A 25159-nucleotide genomic window follows, 5' to 3' on the forward strand; every position below is an offset into this window, starting at 1 on the left:
AGGCTTTTTGCTGTATGACAAGCTCTAGGTGTATGAGTTATGTGAGGCTGAGGTCGTTACCACACAAGTTATCCGATTTCAATCCATTAGTGGTATTTCTACCTTTTTGAAGTTGGAGTTTCTACTAGTTTGTGAACTTAAAAATCAAAAGCTTTTGAGTTTTATAGGCAATAATGTAATGCAATTGCAGAAACTTGAATTATGATTCAGACTAATAACTCATTTGCTTTGGGCTGTGAGTCCTGTGGATCTTAGGATGCTTTTGTTATTCTTTGCCTTGCGGCCATTTAATTTTACTTGAATTTGGACCTACGTCAGCTAACTCAGTGTTATGCTGATGATCATTTTGGCTCAGGATATCTTGAAGAGATCCTTTGTAATTGTTATTGCAACTTTAACTACTTAACTGAATGTGCTTCTGCAGTGTTCTGTCTTAGGGCATACTGGGAAGCAAAACCATTAAAGCCTGAGTTCAGGAGAGGTACAATTTTTCATCTTTGCCAAGACTTTCTCTTAAATGGTTTTAACTTCTAAATGCTTTTAGGCAACACACTAGTTTACCTTGCTGGCAGGTCACTTCTGAAATAGTGGATGCTATTGTAAATGCCATTGGTCGCCAGAAATACTGAATGCTTGGAAGGTGTTAAGTGCTGGTGTTCTGATTGTCCATTGATGCCTCTGTCAAAGTGGCCAATCCTGTAACCTAGTCCAGTCCCCCTTTTTGGGTGGATGGGGGAACTGGCAAAGATATGATCTTGTTCATTCCCAGACAGAGAGATACTAGAGAAGACAGGTTTTGTGAGGCTGCAGGCCCACTTCCGAGACAGTGTTGTTGTCTGCAGCCGTTGATGTTTGTTGTGGGTGCCTGCTGGAACCGGAGGAATTCTTATCTTCCTCCAACATCCAGCAGCTCTGTACCTTTTTTTGACCTCCAGCTTCTAATTGTTATGGGATTTCTAGTTCAATCTCCTAAAATGTCTACAGGTAACATGTTGTGTTTCATTGGTGTGTTTCTGTGATATAAAATATGAATTGGATTCTCTCCATTATATCTGTCAATAACACTTCTATATTTTATCATCCATTTCTGTAAGACTGTTGGCTTGGGGAAATTCCCAAGCAATTTGTAGCAAAATTCAACTTGGCTGCAGTTTATAGTGCACAAGTTGAATTGTGAGCCATTGCTTTTCCTGTAGGACCAGATCTAGTAAAAATAGATTTGACTTGGACTGTCAACTCTTTAGCTTAACTAAAAGATACTGTCTGTATCTCAGGAAAGCGATAATACTTCGGAATGAGTACATTGCTGCTTTTTCTGTTCAGCAAACACAAACAATGTTTATTTTGCTCGTGGGGCCAATGTTTCCTGAGCTACAGAAATGACCATATTTTCACTCGTTCTTTGCCATATACAGTAAACTTTGAGCTTCCTTAATGCTGATGTTCACTTGATGCCAGTAGAAAAACACCATTAGCCTTTTTCTTAAACTTGTCTACCCATAAAGTTTAGAGGTTTTGTTTATGTCCGGTAATATTTTGGATTGTCATCCCAGGGTCTGTATTTTGTAGGGCTGATTGGGTAGAAGGATATTTAGAAAGTGTCTGTATCACTTAATACTATTACATGTTTCTTATAGGTTGTCATCTTTAATTGTTCCAATTAATTTACATTTAGTTTCAGATGGAACAAATATTTTTGAAGTTGTTGTTCCATCTGCCCCCCAGAGATCTGGTCCTGTTCCAGCTGCTCACATGCTCTTGAGCCTGTAACCAGTGAAAATCTTCAGACTTTTTTTGCTAAGCTGTCATAGATGACTGTAACAAAATGGAAATGGAATTTGCTACGACCTTTTGTCAATAATTAAATAGAATTTTAGCTGCTGTTTTCATGCTGGACTCTCCTGCATAATGAGGAGTCTTTTTATACTCACCTGCTAGGTCATGCACCCTTTTTTGTTTGTATTAATAATCTGTTTTGGTTAGAATACGTGCTGTGGAAACTGTTGGTCTTCATTTTGATGGCACAACTATGTAGAGGACTGTGTTACTACTCTTCTTGGATGTATTGGTTTAGAATGCTTTTCTATTTACAGTTGTAGCACCTAAGGAATGGAATATTCTTGCATTTTCCAAACCCTTTATTAAAGCTTTAACACCACGTTCATTGGCGGTGTCTTTGCAGCACCTCTCAAACTGAGTCAGACTGGACGTACTTTGCCCTCTTTATGTTCATGGCTCCAAATAAACTTTCACCATTTATACCTAGGCAAGCACATTTGCTGGTCTCGGTCTCACCAGACCTACCTCTGTATCTACCAGTTTGCTTACTTGAATTTATATTTTTGTCTCCCTGTAAGGTTTTGCTTTTTCAGGATGCGTGGACCCTCTTCTGGTCATACGGCTCCGCAATCAAAACATCACCTAGGTTAACATTAGTACACTTTAGTTCAGTTAAGTATCTTGGGTGCCAAATACCATCTCGACAGCAGTTTGCAGAAGTTAAATAGGAGTGCTGAATGTGCCTATAGTGTACATCCCCTCCCCAGCTTCGCTTCCAGAATTGTTCCAAAACATTTACGACAGATTAAAAGATAGGCTGCACAACCTCTTCATCTATAAGCAATGGAAAATGTTGTACCTTATTACGTATGTAATTACTTTGGGCATAAAGAGTTGTCAAAAATGAAAACATCTACAAGTTTTCAATCCCAGTTTAACCAGTAGACCTTGTTTTTATGATCCATTAGTAAGAGAGAAGCATAGTGCTTTCTAAGATGTGATAAATGTCTTCTGCTTTCCCGAAGCACTAGAACAAGTCCGTCTGCTTCCTGGCAACATACAGGCTTCTATAATACAGTGTCAAAAAAAACTGTTTCACGACTATGAAGATTTACAAAATTGAACCAATGCACTCCATGATTTGAAAAAACTACTTCTCAAAGTCTGGGAAATTGTCTGCAGGGAAAGTGACAAGGTCCAAAAGTATTTATACTGTGACAGGTGTGGATAGATAGTAACTTGATTCAGTAACTGGGAGTGAAAAGGAATATGTGGCACACAAATGTTAACATTACCTTCTGCATGACAGTTCTTTTTGAATTTACTTCATGTTTTTTGTACGTTGGTTGCATTTAAATCTGTGAAGCTCAGTTCTTCATGTCTTTTGATCTTGAGTAACTTCAGGTGAGAATGAACTTAAACCTAGAACTTCACTGTTACCTGCAGTATAAAGTAAAAAACCTCTGCAGTTCACAAGTGTAAATACTTCCTTGTAAATGCTATTGAGTTTCCCCAATGTACAAATCCAATGTCTGTGGTAAACAAGTTCTGCTTACACAAGATCCTACAAGCATGGGCTACTGCCAAGCTGCTATCTCATTTCCCCTCGCTAACATAGTATACTCAATACTGTATCTTACTCCTTTGATTACAAAAGAAATCCTTCTCTAACTTCAGTTTTCAAACTGCAGGGTTTTGTTGTTCAGAGTTTGTTCTTTTAACTGGAAGAACCGTATCTGCTAGATGACTTAACAGAAGGAAACTGAGACATGAGTGACAAAATATCAAACGGATTAGTTTTACTTTGGGGCAGAGGAACACGTTTTAGATGGTGGTAGCAAATCAAGTAGTAATGGTCTGCAAAAAGTGTGCATGTAGCTCAAAACTAATCTGTAAGCAAAAATTGAATGGATGAGAAGGTCCAACACAAAAACTTTGGTGACTTGCAATGTCTTGGCAATGAGAGAGAACCATGACTGTAACTATTCACTATTTCAAATTATCTGTTGATAGGCTGTTAGGGGACTTTCTACAGTAAGAGTAAATATCATAAGCCACAAGAGTTGCCATGCCTCTGCAAATCCTATAGAATCTATTAAAAATGTAAATGGGGAAGACCATACTTCAAGAAAACTTCTACTTTACCCATTTAGCCTAGTGAGAAGGTAGGTTGAAGATGTTGAAACAAGGTACTAAGAAATGAGGACTAAAAGAAGCCACAGAAGCAAGTAGTGACTGTTGACAATAATCAGTCTTAGATGCAGCTGAAATGTAATTTGTTTTAATTTCTTCAGGCTTGCTAATAATTTGACTGCCCACATATAACAATATTAGTATATATGCACATTCCACTTGATGGCATTTCAATGGTGAGGATGAATTACCATAATTCAAGTAATATATCTTAAAAGTACTCCAGTACGTTTAATTATGTACATCATGGTAACACAGCTCCAAGCAGATTAATTTCTGATTTTGTGGCTTTATTTTTAACAAATTGACAACTATTCAGTGTTGCAAATTCATGTATAAAATATGAAGCTGAGAGCACCTTTGTTCTCTTGACTTGATTGGGCAATCATACTAGTTGGTCCCATGGTGTTTTGACTGACTTAAACTTTTCTTGAAGGATAGGGTGGAACTTGGGAGAAGGGAGTGCTGGTATAATCTGAGAAACCTGCTCTCATTTTGCTGGTCTTCCCGTTCAGTAGTTGCAGAGACTCCTCCATTGGAGAAATCTTGCATGAGTAGCATATTCAGTTTTCAAGAGTTGCATTCAGCTTGAGATGCTGTTTGACTACCCTGCTTTAATTTTTTTTTTATATGGCATGCAAGTAACTGCTTCAGTACCATTGTGACTAAGTTTAATATTAGGGAAGTGAAGCACCTGCCAGGGTGACTGCCCCTTGACCTTTTTTACTATCGTGGTCTGTAGCTTCATGAATGCTATGCATTGACACTGGAAGAAGCAGTTCCCCTCTGCTTATTCCTATGCTTGGCATTCATTTTTTAATTGCTTAAGTGAAATGGATCAGGCAACTGTTTTATGTTAAAACTAACCAATTTTTGTAAGATTAATGTTAAACTACATCCTCCCTACGGTTTAATTTGCTGTGTTGTTGACCAGTTGCGGTTGTGCAAGTGGGAGCTGCTAGTACGATTTAGCAGAACTGACTTATAGCAGTTTAAAGTCTTGATACACGAACATCTTTCAAATGTGCTTGTTAGGCCTCAAAACACCTTCTTTTTTGGTGGATTTTTACTTTTGGGAAGTCGCTCCCGTATGTCTGTCTTGACTTGTCATGTTCTGTGCTATTGTACTGTTTCTTATGGAAGCAGAGACCTACAGGTTTTCCAGAAAGGATCAGTGGAGAGAAATTTTAAAATTTGTTAAACTTATAGCCTCATCGATCCTATGTTATCTTGCATTTGGATAGCATAGTTTTCATTTTTTGGAATGAGCAGTAAAAAGCGGTTTCATAAGAGTTCTTTAAAAGCTGCTCCTTCTGCTTGAATCATGCACTCTTTGTAGCTCCAACACTGGCAGCTGTCTCTGCAATAAATTTACCTCACTGACCAGTTACATCACATTATTAAAAATATATCCATGTTTTTAGATTGCCTTAAAGGAATCATATGAAAAATTACTTTGAAAATTTGTCCTTGCTACTCATAGATACTGAAAAGGGGGAGTCAATAACAAATGAGGAAGTAGCTTGATTCTTGGCATTGAATTTGCTTGTTTTCTCAAAAAATAAGCATGTTCTTAAACAGAAATGCAGGCAAGAGTAATGGTTAACTGGGAGAGGCCAAGTTGTTTTTCAACCCATGTGATTTTCAGAAAATAAACTGAAGGAAATCCAGTCCTGGCAGAAGCTTAGAAGAACCTAATTTAGCTGGTATAAAAGTAAAACTCGGAGGTTTTAAGGAAGTTCTTGAGAGTAACGAGAGTGTGAAACAGAACAGCCCCATAGTTTAGATCAACATAGCGTGAACAAAGTAGAATAGCATTGGAGATCTCTATAAGTGGTGCAAAAAATACACTATGCAGTTCACTCCTCATTTCTTTTTGAGGATGCTTCCCAAGAGTACCTAAAAGGAAGTTGTTCCTGTGAGACGGAGGCAGCCGTGGTATAGCTCCCAAACAGTGTGTGGCAGTAAATCAGATTGGTGTACCTGCTAAAGACAGGTGCAATAAGTTTACACCCAGGTGCTGACAGTTTACTCATTGATTTTAAAATGCACACTATCAAATTAGTTCTGAGTAAAATGAACAGATTAATCCTGATGTGTGATATGGTTGCACTTAACTGCTTCCTAAAAGTTACAGAACCAGTTTAGGCTCCTTTTCTTTGAAGGTGTAAGAGGGAGGGGCAAATAGTTGGACAGTACTGAATGATTATTAAGCAACAACTTCAAGTTATATGTACTTCATCCAGATAAGGACTGCGGATATTTTTTTTAATAATCTAGTAATAATATTTAAAACCAGAATGTGTTCTCCATTGCACTGGTCTTGTTATGTACAATCAAGCGTTTAACAGTTGTGCTGGACAAGATGAGGTGGTAAGTGTCCGTGAACATATTGTGGCTTTCTGGATGACTAGTTTATCAGCGTCTAGTTCTTCTCTATGTAGTCTTCACCTTCAAAAGCTTGGTTTTCTACATCGGCTGCCAGTAAGAGCTTAGCCTCTTCGGCTCACATTCAAAAACCACTGGCTTATAAAAACAAATGCATTAAACTTGAACAGCTGGAGTGTTTCCAATTATCTGTTATGGATTCTCATATAGGTTCTAGTACATATGACATGAATGCATGAACTGCATTTGAAACTGTTCCTAAATCATTGCTGTTCACGGCCTGGAGTATGAAGGTAACCTGAAGAAAGTATTCATTTACTGTAATACGCTTAACTCCACCAATGCTAAGGTTTGCCATTGTGTGGCTTGGCCATTCTTGCTTTGAGAAGAACACACAGTAACTATTGGGAGTGAGTTAGATCCAGTAACCATTTTGGCTGTTCGAGTGCCACTTGCATTTGCTCATCAATCAGTATTTTCTTCATAAAAGTCTTGCATTCATTTTACAATTTACAGTGTTCGCTTCCAGTGGTGACATAGTATGAACAGAGAGGTATATTGCATTTCTCAGACTTCTCTGAGAATTGTGTGTAGTGACTGTCTGACACCACTTGAGAGCTACAGTTGAAGTATTTCCCTATATATGGTGGAGGTTGTAGATTCTTTTTTCCTAGAGGGAGTTCCAGTGCTGATTAAAACGTTTTGCATATCTTCATTTTTAACTATTTTGATTTACAGTTTCTAGTGAATGTCAGACTTTGACTTTGTTGATTTACTTTACGAAACTAGACATTTTTTGTAATTTTCCTGTATTGCCTATCTGCAACTTTAGTATTATGAACAGGACTGAAGGCAATAGCCATTTTGGTTTCACTTAAAAGGAGATTGTCAAATTAGTGAAGTAGAAATGTTCCACAGAACACCTTTCTTCTAATAAAAACAACACTTCTCTGTTCTGTTGGAAAATGTTTTATCAAATTTTCCAGGAAACGCTTTTCTGAAACAGGAAAAATACTTTGAGGAACAAAGCACATCTTTTAAATAAGTTGCATGTTAATTGAAATAATTATTTCAGAACCAAAAAAGAAAAGCTGGTATACCCTAATTGCCACAGCTGAAACTATGTGACTAGAAAATATGGTAAATATATGGAGAGAAAAATTTAAATAATTCTACTCAATTCTGATTCTTAAAAACAAACACAAAACTCTTCAGTATGCTTCCTAACTTTAATAGCTCAGCTACGACCTTATGGATCTCTGAGTAATTGTATTCTAATACATTTCTACACCAACTGCATCACTGTATCTGAGCTTTTTCCAGTAGTGCATTAATTGACATGACTAACATCTATTGCATATGCTTTATTATTTCCTCTTCACCCTAGGGATGCATTGATGTATTTTGTTTTTAAAATTTTCCTTATTTTAGCATATTTGTACATCTTGGGCACCTGTATTTGTCCACGCTTATCTGATGACTTCTGAACTGGATGGCCAATTTGACACATTGGAAGGAATCACAATAGTAATTTTACAAGTCTCAAATTGGCAGGCAGGAGATACCTTTTGAGGACTGTAGGAAATAATAAAGAATAAACTTCTCTCGCAGTAGGCACTAAAGAATGGACATGGTGAGTACTTATAAATGCCTCAATCACAGGAAAAGTTTAAATAGTAGCTTGTATCTTCTTGAGGAGTCGCTCAGATGTGAGGCTCTAATTAAATAAAATAGGGCTTTATTACTTCAGCTGTTTGAAAGATGCTTATTTTTAAAGTGCACCTGCTGCCTTCATGTTGGAGAAGGCAAAATCAAAGCATTTCATGCATTAGGCTTGGGCGATGGTTTTTATGGTCTTTCTGGTTCTGTAAGTTCATTCCTTGGTCTTTGGCAAAACCTAGAAAGTGTTGTATCCTGTTCAGAGAAGCTTTTCCTTCTTAATGGAAGTTGTCCGGACCTGAGGGTGAGCCTTGCCTGTGGTTTCTGGGGGAGTGTAGCTGCAGGAGGACCCGGGTGAAGGAGGAATGCACACCTGCTCTGCTGTACCGAGCCCACTGGGAAAACACACCTTATGGCAACCTCAGATTGGCAGCTGTAATGTTATACAGGCTGAAGCATGTATCGAACTGCACTACTGAGAAAGAAATTGTGGAGTCGCCCTGTTTTTGTCACTTCTCATTTAATAGCAATGTGTGATTTGGAAACATTTAGTACTGATTTCACTGAGCCTGTTCCTTACGCTGTACCTTTCTGTGTTAGGCACTTTTGCCTTGTCCCCGCTTAAACTTCCGTCCTCGTGTTGTATAGAATCAAGGCCCTTGTGTGCAGTCCTCTGTAATAATGAATGTTATGTGTTGGTCACCAGATTTGACTGAATTAGGATGTGAAAGAGTGTTAAGTTACTGCAAATATTGTTATAATAAGTAGGTAGGTAGAGAAGCAGCACTCTGTAAATCACAAAAACTGAGGAAAAAGCAGTGGTGCAAATTTTTCTATCAGTAAGCACCAGAGAAACCACTGTGGAGAGTGGCCTTGTAAGTGCTTCAGTTGTAGAAAAAACAATTAATTGTACTTCGTATCAAACTCAATAACCAGAAGTAGTGAATCTGTAGGAAAGGAGTCGTCCTTAGTTGTGGGGGTTTTTTTGTACACAGCAATGTTACTGGCTGTGATTAAGTTTATCATAGTAGTGCCTACAACCCATCCAAAATGGAAAACATGTTTGTGCTGTGTGCTTAATACAAAAGTATAACTTTTTAATTTGTAATTATCTTCTAATGCAGCTTACCTCCTTTTCTTAGGAGAAAGGCCAGAGTATAAAGTAATTCTGTTACAGAGAGTGCTACGGGTATGTCTTCCAAAGTTTGAACCTTAAGTCTGCAAATTTGTGTTTTGATTAGCACTGTCACTGTTACTTTGAAATTCTGGACTGAGAATCTGAAAATTAATGACAGCTTTTAAGAGCTCGGGAGTCAAAGTACAGTCACCTCTCTAGGTTCTGATCTACTGAAAACCATTTAACTTTGGCATTACATGTCATATTTTGATTGACTAATACTCTGCAATTCATAGAAGAATTCAGCTCAGAAGGGGCCTTTGGAGATTGCCCTCTTCAGCCCCTTGTCAGGACCTTGCGTGGTCAGGTTTTGACAGTGGTCTGCGAATTTTTTTGATCATGCGCCCCATCAGTAAAAGTTTTTTGAGCGTGCACCTCCAATTTACATATTTTATTTTTAAATTCTGTGCATGTACTAAGGTATTGATTGATATATGTTATGCACACTATAAAGCATACAAAAAAAAAAACCAGAAAGGATGAGATAAAGATGAAAAACACTATTTAAAAATATTTTTATATTTTAAAAATACTTTCTTCACACGCTCCAAGGGGATTGTCTTGTGCATCCCCTGGGGTGTGCGCACCCCACCCTGGAGACCATTGATCTACAGGGTTGAGATTTTGCAGCCTCTCTGGGCAATCAATGCCAGTGCTGCACCACTCTCATTGTGAAGATGTCTTTTCGGTGCAATGTTTTTTCTCCTGTGCCTCCAAGAAGAGTTTGATCTAAGGCTCTTGATAAGCATCCTTCAGGTAGTGGGATCCAGCCAGTAGGTGACCCCCTGGCTACTTTAGTGCCCTTAGCTTCTCCTTGTCTTTCATGGGCTTAAGCCCAGTAACAGCCTTTGTGGCATCTCCCTTATACTGGGGAGGAGGAGGTGGCTGAGAAGAGCAATACTGGATGTGGTATTTGAGATGTCACCTTATAAATGCTGAGTAGTGGGGAATGATGACCTCCCTCAGCCCATCAGCTGTGCTTCTCTGCTAATACAGCCCAGTATGCTGTTAGCCTTCCTTGCTATGAGGATGTGTGCTGCTGACTCATGTTGTTTTACCTTGGTGATCCAGCTGATTTAATGCTGATGTGTTTTCAGAGACTATCGTTAAGATCAGCTGCTAGTCTCTTGGAGATAGAAAAGCTGATCCTTTGCATGTGCAGAGGAAATGCACTGCCTAATGATCTCAGCCTTATAACATTCCTTAACCCTTAATGAACAAGTGACTGAGTAAAAAAGCAGAGTTGTATATGTCTTTAGAACATGAGAGTAATGCCTCAGAAACATTAAAAGGACCAAATCTGAAGGCATTTAAGGATTGAGTTAAATTGTCATTACAGTTCAGAGTGGCAAACTTGCTTACTGAACTATTGAGTGGAACTCAGTCTTTGAGCCTTAATGTCATTTAGCCTTTTGCCTTGTTAGTGTAATCCATTCGTTAATGGTTCCTCAGGCATAAGCCCTGGAGTCTCTAAACGAATCTTGTCCAATAAATTTAGATGCCTTCACTTTGCTTCAGCTTTGATAGCCTTCAGAAAAATCTTTCAAAGTCTTTTCAAATTCATATGATAAGGAAAATGAATAGCAGTTCAGTTAGGGGTAATGGGGAATAGGTAGCTTGCTACCTGAGTCTTGTACAAAGCATTAACGTACCCAACGTGGTTGAAGTCTCGGGAGACCTTGTACTTCCCTTGCATCCTAGGACAGACTCAGTGCAGATTCTGAAAGAACAGTGTCAGCTGAGTTAGCAATCTTGAATTACACTTTGAAAGTCTACTACTAGTTCAGTATATTCAGTAGCAAGACAAGAAATGAGATAGCTGTTCATGCAGCAGTTGTTGCTGTGCATGAGTCAGTACAGATTTCTAAATAACCATGCCTTTAATGTGCCACCAGTAGAAAATTACTTCTCAGCTGCTTCTGCACTTAGCAACACTGTATTACCTATCCATCTAGTGTGTTATCTTCCTTGTCTGGTCCCTTTTAATGTGTCCACAAGAATGGTGCAGTGAGTTGGCCTTAAATAAATCTTTAGATTTATCCCACGTGTTACTTTACCCCTTCTGAAGGCTGCTGCATGCACCCATTCATTTTCAGTGGTGCAGGAAATCTGACAATAGGCTAGTGAATTGTTTGTAGTGGCTCTGCAGGCTGAGCCTTACCTGTTGTCCAAATGCAAGTTGCTTTTCTTGTGTCTTTTTCAAGACGTCACTAAATCCTGAGTATATTAGGAAGCTAGATGGAGTTGGAAGTTGGTTACATCATCCAGAGCAGGTGTATGTGGAGTGAGGCTGAAATTATGGTATGCACATACTTTGCTTTCAGTATTTCCCATAAGGAACAATATTTTCAAGAAATTGTAGTCACTTGTACTACTCTTTTGAACAGGTATCAAAAATTTTAAGCCCACAAATTGGAGACAAAGCTTGTTATGTTATTCCAGTAGAGATTGTGGTTATCTGCAGCCAGAGGCAGGGAAAATATCCTCCTTGTTGCTAAATGAAGTACACCTGTTGATATAACTGATACAGCCTTTTGGGGAGCTTGTGTATGGCTGTCCACTTTTATTATTCTATCCTTTTCAGAATCAACCCTTCACAGGATTGAGTTCATTCTTTTTTGGTTTAGAAAGAATAGCTTTACCTTTATGTATTAAAACCTTTTGTTATGCCTAGCTTTTTAAGCTATTCATGCCATTTTAGTGGAGTAAAATGACTCGATCTCTTATCACTGTCATGGTTTGTCATTTCCAGACTTCCTTCTGACTTCCTTTTTTTTCTTTTTTTTTCTTTTTCTCCTGAGAGCTGAGTTAAAAACGTGTTCTGTAATGAGAAGCCAAGAACTAATACCTTCCCTTCCTATTGGAAACTCACATGCTCAACAACTCTGTATTTACTGTTAATATTCAAGGACTGTCTGTCCAGTTGTAATCCATGTAATATCTGTTCTGTGTTTTTGTTGAAGAGAAATGTTGTGTAATGCCAAATAAGGTTTAAGATTGTTTTTCCAGTTTCCTTATTGGTACCTTTATCAGCAATAGCCATCACCAGAAGATTCTCATCAAGTTAATTGGATAAGCTTTTTTTCCATCAATCATACTTGTCTTTTAATTCTTTACAAATAACATCCAGTGTTGACTATTCACTTTTATTTGGTCTCAGATCGCTGTTTGCTAATAGGCCTAGATTGTCCCATTTGCCCTTTTACAATTGAGTATTTAGTGCAAGACTTCTAGTCATCTTCCAGACCTCTGAGACTTTCCCATGACTCAAGTTATTTGCAAGTCTTTTTCGAAGATCTAGGTAGATCTCTTCTTCTAGAAGTCTTGAATGCAAGCTATCTGGGTCTGCTGATTTAAAAGCTCTGTCTGTGCCCATTTGATATCCTTGTATCAAATGTGATATAATGGCATTTATTTCCAAGATGCTTATTGAGCATTTCTGCTTATTTTGATGCCAACCTTTTCTCCATTTTATCTGACTTCTTCTGCCACACAGTACTTCTCCCTTTTCAAATTCTGATCTGTCTTTACTTGTCCTCATAGCTAAAAAGAAAAGGCACCTGCAGCTGGTGGACATCCCACATCTTATGTCTGACCAGGTTATATGCACTGACTTGTACAGATTGCTGCCTCTTGACTGCTGATAGGTAAAAGGCTTTTGAGGATACATGTAGCATAGACCCACAATGGAGTGAAGTTTAAACCTTTAGACTTCAAGACTAGTTCAGTGGCATTGGAGAGGAATCTAATATTGTATTGTCCAGAAAGCATTGATTTATTTTTTCCCTAGATTGATTACACAGTCTGACAGGTAGCACTTTTATTATTGTTGTAGAGAGTGTCAGGAATAACACTATACCTAGTACCTCCTGTCAGGGTTTATTGATGAGCAGTGTGCTTTGGCCCCAGAATAAATCAAACAGTTGGGTCCAGACGTGGAATTTAGCTGTGTCCCACTTAAGGCACTGAAGGCTGTGTGCAAAAGGTGGACTACCCACCTAAGCACTCAGTGCCTGTGGGAACGTAACTTTTGTACAAATCGAATCATTAAACACCTGTGTGAGAGAATGAATGAATGAACCCGAGACTAATGTTAGGTATATCCAGAGCTGCTTGTTTCTTGGAAGGGCTGAACGCGTTGTCGTGACAGTCATATTTGAGTCAGTTTGGGTTACGCTTAATTCTCACTGGTGTCCAGTTTGATAGACATGTTTTGATTTATGCCTAATAAATGGTGATAGCACTGAGTGCATCATAACTTATGAATTCAGTCAAAAGTCATTGTGTGTGATAAAGGAGATTAGTGCTTTTTTTTTAATATAAGAAACTAGTCATTTGCATGGTGGCTTCTGTTAGCATGGAATAACAAGCTGGATTCAACTTAAACCTGAGGAAATTCAAGCTAGCTTACTAGGGGGAGTCTGTTTTGTTATAGGTTGAAGTATTGGAATTACCTTTCTGTCTGTGACCCTTTAGATAGGACCAGAAGATATTTGGAGCTGTAAGATCAAAAGATGTCACAAGAACAAGCCTGGTTGTAGCTACTGAGGGAGGAGGGATGCCTTGATTCTAACCTCTGCTTCCAGGCTGTGCATTCATTTTACATTAAACAGTCATTGGATAATATCTTGGGAAGCTTACCATCAAACTTGCTAGCTTGAAAGATGATCCAAGTAACTTTCATCAGCCCTCTGCCACCTGCAGAAGTGGTGGGGACTGATTGTAGCCTGGAGGATTTTTTGATGAGTGGGAAAGCTTTTAAAGTAAGGTAGGAATATAAAACTCTGTCCTCATTGCTTGAGAGACTAATTAGTCTGGCTGAGCAGGTATAAATGATGGCATAAGTGGTAATGAATTCTTAAGTAATCACAGTTAGGTTTCAAAGTCTTTTAACCTAGAGGGATTTTTTTTTTTCCCCCAACTTTAATTTTGCAGAGTATACCAGGAAAGTAAATGAAACCTCTAAACTAATTTCAGAATGCTTTTTTTTCCAAGTTCATAGTTTTATAGTAGGACAACCTTCAGCATGGGAGTAGCTAAATCATACTGTATATGTATAGCTGTATGAGAGGCTTATAGTGCTTTGTTAATGCATTCTCTAGAAAATGTGAAGTCTTTGTTCTGCATGAGTCTTCTGGTACTGACAGTGCTGTACTACAGATTTCAACCCACAGCAGATGTACAACATCTGCCTTAGAGGGACAAACAAGTAAAAGCAGTCAACTGGGTGGGATGGAGATTGTTTTAGAAAACAATAGCTCTTTAAGTTAACCAAATACCATCTCCAGAATTTGGTACCAAAGTCAGTGTCATTAAACTGACTTTATCACTCCTTAAATTTTATTGGGTATCTTTTCATTTAAAGTAAGTTACATGCTATAACTAGTAGGCTTCTCTGTTTATGAGCAGACAGTATATCTGTGTTAGAAGTTTAGTAGTGTTTGTAGAGAGTTTCATTAGCCAGATGATAACAAGGCAAAACTTTAAAAACCTGTAATGTTACTGACTGTTGGGCTGTGTAACTTTAAAACTGTACCTACTTATTTTCACCAGGCTACTGTAAGTACTGGCTAAGAGAGGCAGTTCTGCTTCAGAAATACTATACAAGCTTATTCTCAGCTTAATCTTTGTCTGTTTGATGTTAAGCACTGTTTTCAGATACAAAATGTGATTAACTTGTGGGAATTGTGAATGTACCACTTGCCTCTAGTGAATTCTTTCCATCTGTCTTTCTGTTTTGTTAAGAAATATCAATTTCTCAATTCTTGTTGATCTAATTCTTTTTTTATTTCAAAAGCTAAGTATACTGAGTTTAGCTGGGATAGAGTTAAGACCAATACACTAAACCAGTATAACTTAATGTTTTGGGTTTTGTTTTTTTTTAACAAAATGAAATACAAAATAATTTCAAAAGCAGCTTGTTAGACTTGCAATACATATTTCTAGCATGGAAAAATGGTAATCTTCAGCTTTTCTGCTCTTAATTCTTCCATCCAGTCTTTGTATAGCACTTACATGCAAAACACCATAAAACACATTACTTATGACTTGTTAATGTAATTGAAAGGAACGCTCAGCTGAATCCTGCTTTCTGTTATGCTGTTACTTGACACTCATCAGGGTTGAAGTGGATCATTGCTTTCATGGGCCTCTTGCCTGTGTGGCTTTTTTCTTGTCATCAGATTTCATGTAACTTTACAGTGTGTGCTAGCGAGGGCTTTTTCGTAGCATGGTTATGAGGATTATAATTTTGTGTGCAGGCATTACTTCTTCTCGCCCCCCCCCCCCCCCCGAGTTTTAGCTGCTGGTAAAGCCATTAAAGAGCCACTGGTTATCAAAGTGACACAGCTTTACTTCTGGATGTAGTACATTTAAAAGTAAAAAAAAAGTCAGGTTGTGCAGAAGATTTTTTTTTTTATTCCTTTGTGTCTCACTTGGACATTTCTCTAGCAACTAGTTGTTCCTAAAATAAGTGTCTTGTTCATTATAATAGTAGAAAAAAGTGGGTTGGTGATTAAAAAAAGAACAAAAGAAACAGTGTCCCTGTTTGTAGATCTTAGGTTTTTACCAGTTTCATAAAAACAAGAACACTATATATGTAAGTTCTAAGGCAACTGCTTCCCCCCCGTAGGCATTTTTGTCAGCAGTGCCAGTCGAACTTAGACAAAATATTGGTTTATAATCAAAGTTAAAAGATTCAGGTTTGTTAGCTCCAAGGCTGTGATGTATCTTCTCCTAAGGTTCAGCCGCTAGAGGGGGTCTAAACCACCCTCTGTATAAATAAGGCTTATACTAGCTGGCAAAATGCATCTTCAAGTTTACATGGCTGCTGGAATGTTGTGGAAACATACTTTCCAGAGGTGTCTAATTTAATAACTTTTTTAAGTGAGGCTGTTTTTTAAGGGCAATTATTTAGAAATATTTATATAGTTTAACCATTTGAGTAACTTTTCTTTGCAGGTGATCTTGTGAATTAGTGTACCATCAATGATGGCAGAACATCCACCGTTACTGGATACCACTTCGATTATAAGTAGTGAAATCCCTCTTCTAACTTCCCCTATTGTTAGTGGGGATGGAGCACAACAGGTAAGAAAACTTCAGTATCTTTTTTTTTTTTTCTTCCAACAGCATCATTGACATATTGACGCTGTAAAAGATAGTAATCCTTCATTTGGAATATTTTTGTGCGGCTTTGGTCATGCATATGTTTTGGAGATTGAGGCGAAGGTAGAACTAACTGGTGCAGAGAAAGGATTTGTAAGAAGTATGAAGCAGAAAACCTGTCTTGTGAAAGAACATCTTCATAGAAGGATGGGACCAAACAGCTGCCAAATTGTCTAGCCATGCTTGAGTCTTAATTTGGAAGCTGTATATTTACATTACCACATGACCTTGTTAAGGTTAATAAACCTTCCCCTGTGGTAGAGCTTACTGGCTCAAGCACAACATGTGCTAACTCTGTGGCTTCTAGACTGACACTTGCTTTCAACTGGGTATCTTGAATGGTGAGATTTGCTTTTGTATGTTAGTGTCTGCCTGGACACTTCTTCAATTTTCTTTTTTTTTAAACCAGCCAAGCTGATAGAAAAACTTATGATCGTGGTTTCAGAACACTTGAGAAAGGTCAGCTGCAGTGAGGAAAAAGTGTTGGCAAAAACATACATTCTCCATATCTTTAACCTAGGATGAATATTTTAACACCCAGATAAGCACAGTTCTGGACCAGCTTCTAATGGGAGAAAAGGTGTGAAAAATGAAGTGGTTTGAAGTATCTGAATACATTGAGAGATCACTACCTGTGATAGCAAGAGACTGAACTTGATGGTATAGGGAAGTCCCTTAGAGTCTGCTGTTCCTGTGTTTGATATTTATGCAGAAGAAAATAATTATTTATCATAAAGAGAAATTAATTTGTAGGGTAAAAACACAGACAAGAGCTCCAATATGAGACTGGAGAATGGATTGCAACGGTTCATGTGAACATCTCACTGCAGCTCAAACCTTATCACAATATAGGGGAAGCTTAAATAAAGAGAAAGAGCTGATAAATCTTTTTTAATAAATATGTGGGCAGAACATTCTGGAAAAAGGGAAAAAACACTATCCAAATATGCTTTCTCTTCACATTCTTCTTTCAAACACTGATGTTTAGAAGTAGTAATCAAGCTGTAACATGCAAGAGGAGAACTGTTACTGTTTCCTTACATGTTCTGCCTTGAAATTCTAAAGCCTTACAAACAACAAAGAATAAAGCATGCCTACGCAAAGTTAAACGTACCACCAGCATTTCTTTTCTTTACCTAATTGTGAATATCCTTTCTTTTTACTATTGTTGTGTAAAAATTCTTATAGGTGTATCACAGAACCCTTGAGATTGGAAGGGACCTCTGGAGATAATGCAGTCCAGCTTTCCCCCACACAGAGCAAGGTCAACTAGAGCAGGTCACCCAGGACCATGTCCTGTTGGCTTTCGTGTATCTCCCAGGATAAGGGACTCCACAGCCTCTCTGGCAGTCTGTTCCCCAGTATTCAACACACCCTCACAGTGAGATAATATCTTACATTTTAGCGGGACTTTCAGTTTGTGCCCATGGCCTTTTGTCCTTTCACTGGGTACCGCTGAGAAGAGTCTGGCTCAGTTTTGTTTATTCCCCCCCGCCTTCAGGTATTCAGGTACACTGGTAAAAAGATCTCCCCTGGTACATCTGTTCTCCAGGCTGAACAGTCCCAGCTCTCAGCCTTCTCTCACAAGTCAGATGCTCCAGTCCCTTCCTAATCTTTGTGGCCCTTTGCTGGACTCTCTCCGGTATGTCCATGTTCTTCTTGTACTGGGGAGCCCAGGACTGGACCCTGAACTCCAGATGTGTCACCAATGCTGGGCAGGTGGAAGGATCGCCTCCCTTGACCTGCTGGCAATGCTCTTCCTAATGCAACCCAGGGTGCTGTTGGCCTTTTTTGACTTGAGGGTGCCTTGCTGACTCGCATTCAGCTTGTCCACCATTCATTTTCTGAAAAGCTACTTTCCAGCCAGTCAGCCCCCAGTGTGTACTGGTGCATGGGATTATTGTTCTTCAGGTACAGGACTTCACATTTCCCTGTGTTGAACTTCATGAGGTTCCTGCTGGCCCATTTCTTCTGTTTGTCAAAGTCCCTCTGGATGGAAGTGCAGCCATCTAGTGCATCAACCACTCTTCCCAGCTTTGTATCACTTGCAAACTTGTTGATGGTGCACTCTGTCCCATCAGGTCTTTAAAGAAGATAGTAACCATTATCTGTCCCAGTATCAACCACTGAGGTAGATGACTGATGAATGGCCTCCTGCTGGACTTTACACTGCCGATCACAACCCTTTGAGACTGGCAGTTCAGCCAGTTTTTAGTCCACCTCAGTGCCTATGTTCAGTCTGTACTTCATCATTTTCTGTGTGAGGACGTTATGCAAGACAGTGTCAAAAGCCTTGGTAAAGTCATGATAAACAGTATCTACTGCTATCCTCTCATTCACCAAGCTAGTAATTTCATTGTAGAAGGCCATCCAGGTTTGTCAGGTGTGATTTTTCCCTTTGTGAATCCATACTGACTACTCCCAATCACCTTTTTATCTTCAATGTGTTTGGAAGTGGCTTCTAGAAAGATTTGCTAGCTCATCTTCCCAGAGCTAAAGGTGATGTTGACCGACGTGTAGCTCCCTGGATCTTCTTCCTTGCCCTTTTTTGAAGATTGCAGTGACATTTGCTTTCTTCCAGTCCTTGGGAACCTCCCCTAATCACTATGACCTTTCAAAGATAGTTGAGCCCGAGTTACTTAGTCTTATTTTTGGGGAAGGCAGAACATCAAGCTGTGCTGTCAAGCTTACTCTGTAATGGTGCAAAATTTTGAGTCAGATATGATCTTAAATGTTCTTTTGGGGATACTTTTTCATTAAAATGTCCCTTTTTCTCAAGCCAAGCAAGATTAAAACTGGAAAACAAGCAAAGAATTTCTTCAAAGAAGTGAACTGGGGGGGGGCTTGTTTAATCTTAAGGGAAAAACATCATACATGCTGTTGGTGTCCTTTTTTTATAAAAACAAAACAAAAAAACCCCCAAAAAACCCCCCAGCTCATTAAGAATACTGTCTAAAGTGGAACTGGTAGTGGTAGTGTTTATTTTTAAAAAAAGAAAAAAGTGAATACTCAGAAAGCATTGGGCAGATTCTCAGTCATCAGTAAAGTCAGTTTCTTTGTTAATTTCTTGATAGCTAGCGCTTACACCACAATGTTGTCTAGTGTTCTGTGTTCCACAATGTCCAGTGAAAGTTGTGACTTTCGTTTTCTGTCCTTTGCATGTGATACATGACTCATGAAGAATCTGCAAATGCATTTGTTCAGTGGCAGGAAACTTTACTGGAAACCCTTTTTACATCTGGTCATTTAAAAGCCATAGCTAAATAGAAAATACTTTGTATATCTGAAATATGGGAAGTCCAGAATTGCAGGTACTGCTTACTCTGTTTAGGTTGCCCAATTACGACTTAGGCCACAGAAAGGTCAAGCAGGCTATTATTTATTTATAAGGGTCTTAAAATTGTTATGTTTGTTTTATATGGTACGCATATTGCACCCTTCAAGTGAAGTGTGATGTATTCAAGTACAAAACATTGTAATTCAGAGCCTTTTTTTCTTTTAAAATATTTTAACCTGAACATTAGTTCATTGTATTCCTTTTTTTTTTTTCTTGTAACTTTGAAGGTACAAGAAGTGTGGAGACTTTTGCCTTGATTTTTCTGCTCATTTTTCTGAAAGTCTCCTATTTGCTTAGCTACAGTACACACATTCTGTAGGGGTTACTTCCTTAAAATATGAAAACTACTTCTTCAGTTTCTTTCATAATAGCATTGTGATGTTGGATTGCATAATCTATAACATAATCTGTAGTGTTTACAGAACTTGTGTTCCTACAATCAAAATTCAGAGCTGTTCTGTCTGTGTAAATAAATGTATATGTTCTTCTGTTTGCATAGTGTAGGCTGGACTGTAGCTGTCCTAATTAATTTTAGTCAGTCCTGACTGAAAAGGTGTTGAAAACCTAGTAGAAAATTCTTTATTTAAATGTTTTGTTTATATGTCAGTATTTCCTACGTTAGACTAGTTAACTGTATCCTTAACTTGCACGTTGTTGTTCAGCCGTAAAACGTGAGGATTTTTTTTTAATCAGTTCCCCCCTCCTTGCTTCTTACCAGGATTAACTATTGTAATTATTGTGACTTATGTTGTATATACTGCATAACTGAGTTACCAAATGAATATAGACCATTTGGTACTTTCCTGGAACAGTTCCTATCTTCCAAGATAATCTATTTCAAATACTTGAAGTTCTACTAGCAGTTTAAATGTGAAATAGCAGTGCAAATATTTGAACATGTTAAGATGAAAGGTCATATGCTTCAAATAGTGGAAGTGCCTGGTCAGGTTAAAGCTGTAGCTTTCCACCATGTTTTAAAACAAAACAATCCACAAAGTTAGAGGAATGTGCATGTTCAGGCAGAAAACATGGGGAGCTTAAACTGTGTGGATGTTGCTACTCAGTGCTGCTGTGGGAGACTGCCTCATTCTCACAGAACAAGGGACTACTCTTAGTTTCATAGGACAAAACTGGTGCAAAGGAAATGCAAAGGCCAAGCCCATTAGCTCTTCCCTCTCTATTAAGCGTGGAAGTACTGCTTTTGCACGGTCTCATCACCGTGTTCAACGTGAGTAGATAATGTACTTCTTGCATCTTGGTGGTGAGTAAGGCTGTGGATGAAGTAAGGAGAAGATCCATGGGAGTTGACAGAAACCAAGTTACACTGAGGAAAAAATGGTATGAGGACAGAAGTGCTTGAGGGTTTTTCATGTAAGGGTAACTACTGCAGTGGGGCTTTACTGATTATTGCTGAGGCTGTACAGGAAGGATGTGCTTGATTACGTGAGTCCCAATTTGGTGGGAGGAGGTAAATTTCATGATTGAGAGGAAAATGAGGAGGCAAGAGTTCAAACTACTTTCTTTAACAGACTTTGTTTTCCTGATATTAAACTGATGTTAAATTGTTTTGGAAAGTTTCTACAGCACCCAGTGCTATTTCAAGACAAATCAGTAAATTGCTGACACAAATTTGCAGCAGCCCTGGAGTTCTGGACCCTCTCCACACCTTCCCACTAAAGCTAACAGCTGAAAAGTGAGACATCCCTATATAACTTTGGTGTCATTTATGACCAAAAAGGTAGATAACCCCCGCAAAGTAGCCCAGTCAATACCTGTTAACGGTTTCCTTTTCTTTGGGGAATGGGATACATAGTGTTTGACCTTCAGTCAGCTTTGCTTCTCAGCAACTTATAGTGATAAAGTACTACTTCTAGCTTGGGAAGCTGGTTGCTTATCCTCCAAACTTTATTCAGAAGTTTAGATGCTTAGTGAGTTTTCAAAGAATCCCACTGTGTGTGCGTGTGTGTGTGTGTATATCTATATATATATATATATATACAGTGTGTGAGTTTAAGTGCAAATTCTCTGAATTGAAATAGATGTTTGGCATCAAATCTACAAGTTAGTATTTCCAAAACTAATTTCTTCCTTAAATATTTAAACCTCTGATCTTAAAGTTGTTATTATTAAACTGTTATCATAGGAGGAAGTCTTCAGTCAGCAGAGCAATAAAATAAAATAATTCTGAGAATCCCCTTTTTTGGCCTTCAGGTTGTTTACATATGTGAAGTTGCAGCAGAAATGTAATGGTGAAGATGTAAACTAGATTACTAAATGCTTTTCCCCAGTTTTAGTTCTGATGCTTCTGTTTCTGAAGAGCATATGGTACATTATCAAGTTCCAGCTTGCTTTGTTTTTGCCTTGCTGCTGAAAATCAAGCCTAGAACTGCATATGTTTCATGGTCTTGGCCTCTACAAGAAAAAAAATACCCATGTTAAAAGTTGTTCAACAGCATACACTGTTATAACTGTTCTCACTGCTTTCCATACTGTGCTGTTTTCCTTTCTTTTATGTGTTTTGATTTCATAGAGTACAGAGTACATGCGTGGCTGCTTCCATCTTCTTTTTGGTTGCATTGGTTTTTTTGGTTTTGTTTGGTTTACTTTTTTGTACTTCCCCTTTGGCTCTATTGAATTAGCAGATACATCTAATTTTTCCTTTCGGAAATTCATTAAAGTTTTAGTTGACAATTATTATTCTATCCTTCAGTGACTTCATAGCATTGAAGCGCACCAGAACTGTGTTCACTGGAACCATTGGAACTCTTCTGCATGTAATGCTACAGCGCCAGCTTACAGAAGCTGATTATCAAGATGCATTTTTTCCAGGATTGATTAGTACTTTGTATTTTCCAGTGATGGTTGCTACACATAATTAAACTTATATGGGAAATTCCATATACAAAAAAATCTTATCCATAAAAGTTTTTAACTGGTTGATGGCTATGGTTTTTAAAAAACACCACCACAAAAAAAAAAAAGATACAAGGGTTTGAGTTTTGATGCCTCAAGGTTATTGGATCCTTTCTGTATCTGAGTTAACCATATTTTTTGTTCAGTAAGAGTGAAGTTTTGTCTTAGTTAAGGGTAGATTTTTTTTTTTGGCCTTAGAAATAAGAATTTTCTCTTATGTATTTAAACTGTATCCTTGATTGCAGATGTATTGTAAACTTGCCTTAAATTTCCTAGAAGAAGCCATCGTCCTCAGCAGAAAGTGAGGATTCAGAATTCTTTGGTGTATAGTTAAATATGAATACTATACTGCTTTTGGTTAGCGAAAGCAACATCAGATTTGTTGCATAATTTATACTAACATCTAGCTATTTATTTTAATATTTGCTGTCTGAAAATAAATGTAGAAACAAGAGTGAAGGCTGTGTAGTTCATAGCCTTTCCTACTTGTACCCAGTATGAAAATTCATGGAATGAAGTACCCTCATAAAACTTCTCTGAGTAATCCTCCTTTCTCTCTAAAATGTCTGTTTTCATTTGCATGATATGAATCCTAGATTAATTTTGGTCTCTGATACAGTAGATTCCTCCCAAGATACTTGAGGCAAGATTTCCCCTGTTGAATGAACCTCTTCAGAAACTGATGTTTGGGAGAATTGGATGACATGTGAAAATCAGATTTAAAGTCAGTTAGTCACTGTAGGTTGCTAATATAGTCAATAGGGAGAAATAAGCACATCCAGAAGATGATCTCTCATGTTTTAGGAAGGTGACTAAGGATCTGTACTTGCTTTTTTGGGTTTTTTTTTTTCCCTCTTTTCCAATGAGGTAAGAAGGTGCAAGTTGCCTGGAGCTATAAGCATTGAGGTAGTTCTTCTCTGCAGTCTGTTGCAAGCGGGGGCCCAGTTCCTGAATCTGCGTGCTTCTCTATCAGTAGGGTTTGGAAGGATACAGTTATGTCCAAGCAGTGTCCTGGACTCGGGCACGTTCCTTGGTCCCCTTATCTCCCCTTCTCTGTGCCATGGGACACTTAATGCCAAGTAAGCCAGGACCTGAATGCCAGAGTCCAAGACCTACGAAGTCACCCTTATTGCTTACATACGTTTCCTCAGAAGGCAGCCTTTGTAATCTCTCTGTAAGTTGTGACAAAACCATAACTGCTTTGCAAAGTCATATTTTTAACTACAGAAACTCCACTCTTAAAATATGTGAGAATTACACACTTTGTGAACAAGTAATCTGAAATGCATCCCCTGCTAGCTGAAGCCTGTTTTTTTCCCCTGGGAAGCATTTTTTTACCAAGAGGGTGGCCAAACACTGGAACAGGCTTACTGGAGAGGTGGTTGATGCCCCAAGCCTGTCAGTGTTTAACAGACGTTTGGACAATGCCCTTAACAACATGCTTTAAGTTTTGGTCAGCCCTCAATTGCTCAGGCAGTTGGACTAGATCATCATTAGGTCCCTTCCAACTGAAATAGTTTGTTCTATTCCCTGGTGATATGTTTCTCTATTTATAACTGGGCAAAGTCCACCTAACCCTCTGTGTGTTACAGAATTGTATACTTTATAGAGCAGCCAGAATTACATTCTCCAAGAAGAGAGAGACCCAGGTTTACACACCATAGTAAAAATGGCCCTTGGCTCTGATTTTTCTCTCTTTTTTTTTTTTGAAGTAGAGGAGAAAATACATGGGAAAGGATTGGGGTTGTAGAGACTTTTCCCACCAAGCCCTTGGTCCAGTACTGACTGAGCCTCTCCAACCTGATCAAGCTAAGGATGTAGCCTTTAATTTCTCTTCCAGTTCAGGTTCATGTTGTCACACGGTGTTTTGGTACACAGTGATACCCAGATTTGCACAAAGCTGGGTGTGTAGGGTACTTTATCAGGGGAAAACAGGCTACTTCAGAAGTGCTATTGAAACTCCTAGCATTCTAATTTTTTTTTAATGAAATGCTATTTTGAATAAGTACAGAATACAGTTCTTCCTTTGGCACTTACTTTTGTGCTCTATTTAAGGTAGAAATGTTACAGACACATCCATCAGTCTTAAATATTATGGGCTTTTAACTTGCTATATCACCAAACAGGAACCTGAGCTGTCAGAAGCAATGTTGGGAATTCTTCTAGTCCATATACTTTCTAAACAAACAGCTTATATGTTTCTTAAATCGTCTAAAGTCTTGAGAAACTGAATGTCCAAATTCGGTTTCAGCTTGCTTATTTATATTTTTCTCTTCGTTGTTACAGTTGCATTGCAGGGAAGGGTATTGTTTTTAAAGGATATTTATTACAAATTTTGATTTGAGTTGTTGTTCAGCAGAGTTCTTCAAAAAAGGAAGGCGGCTCCCATCTGTCACTTCAGCCCTTGAAACAACTGTACAAATTACAGAATACTGCACGGCCAGAGTGAGTTCAGCTGCTGCATGCTTGGTGAAGATCTCCACCAGTAACCTGCTGTTCATGGCACTTGCTAGTTGTAGGGGAGAGAAATAGAGTGTCTATCCTGC

The 25159-nt window shown here is 38.4% G+C and overlaps 1 protein-coding gene across 4 annotated transcripts in view; it reads left to right on the top strand.

Annotated features, from left to right (window-relative positions):
• Positions 1 to 25159, top strand: part of FNDC3A (fibronectin type III domain containing 3A) — a 125603-nt gene that overhangs the window by 2246 nt on the left and 98198 nt on the right. For 2 of the 4 annotated variants that reach the window (XM_069802716.1, XM_069802717.1), the window contains exon 2: positions 16157 to 16285. The exons of 1 other annotated variant lie outside the window; for it this stretch is intronic. In XM_069802716.1, coding sequence (XP_069658817.1) covers positions 16184 to 16285 — 102 coding nt within the window. In that variant the 5' untranslated portion in view covers positions 16157 to 16183. Of the gene's footprint in view, positions 1 to 11444; positions 11498 to 16156; positions 16286 to 25159 lie in introns of those variants that run through there. One more of the 4 variants, XM_069802718.1, reaches the window with a different exon arrangement.

The sequence above is a fragment of the Haliaeetus albicilla genome, chromosome 15, assembly GCF_947461875.1.
Source record: "Haliaeetus albicilla chromosome 15, bHalAlb1.1, whole genome shotgun sequence".
NCBI classification, from domain to species: domain Eukaryota; kingdom Metazoa; phylum Chordata; class Aves; order Accipitriformes; family Accipitridae; genus Haliaeetus; species Haliaeetus albicilla.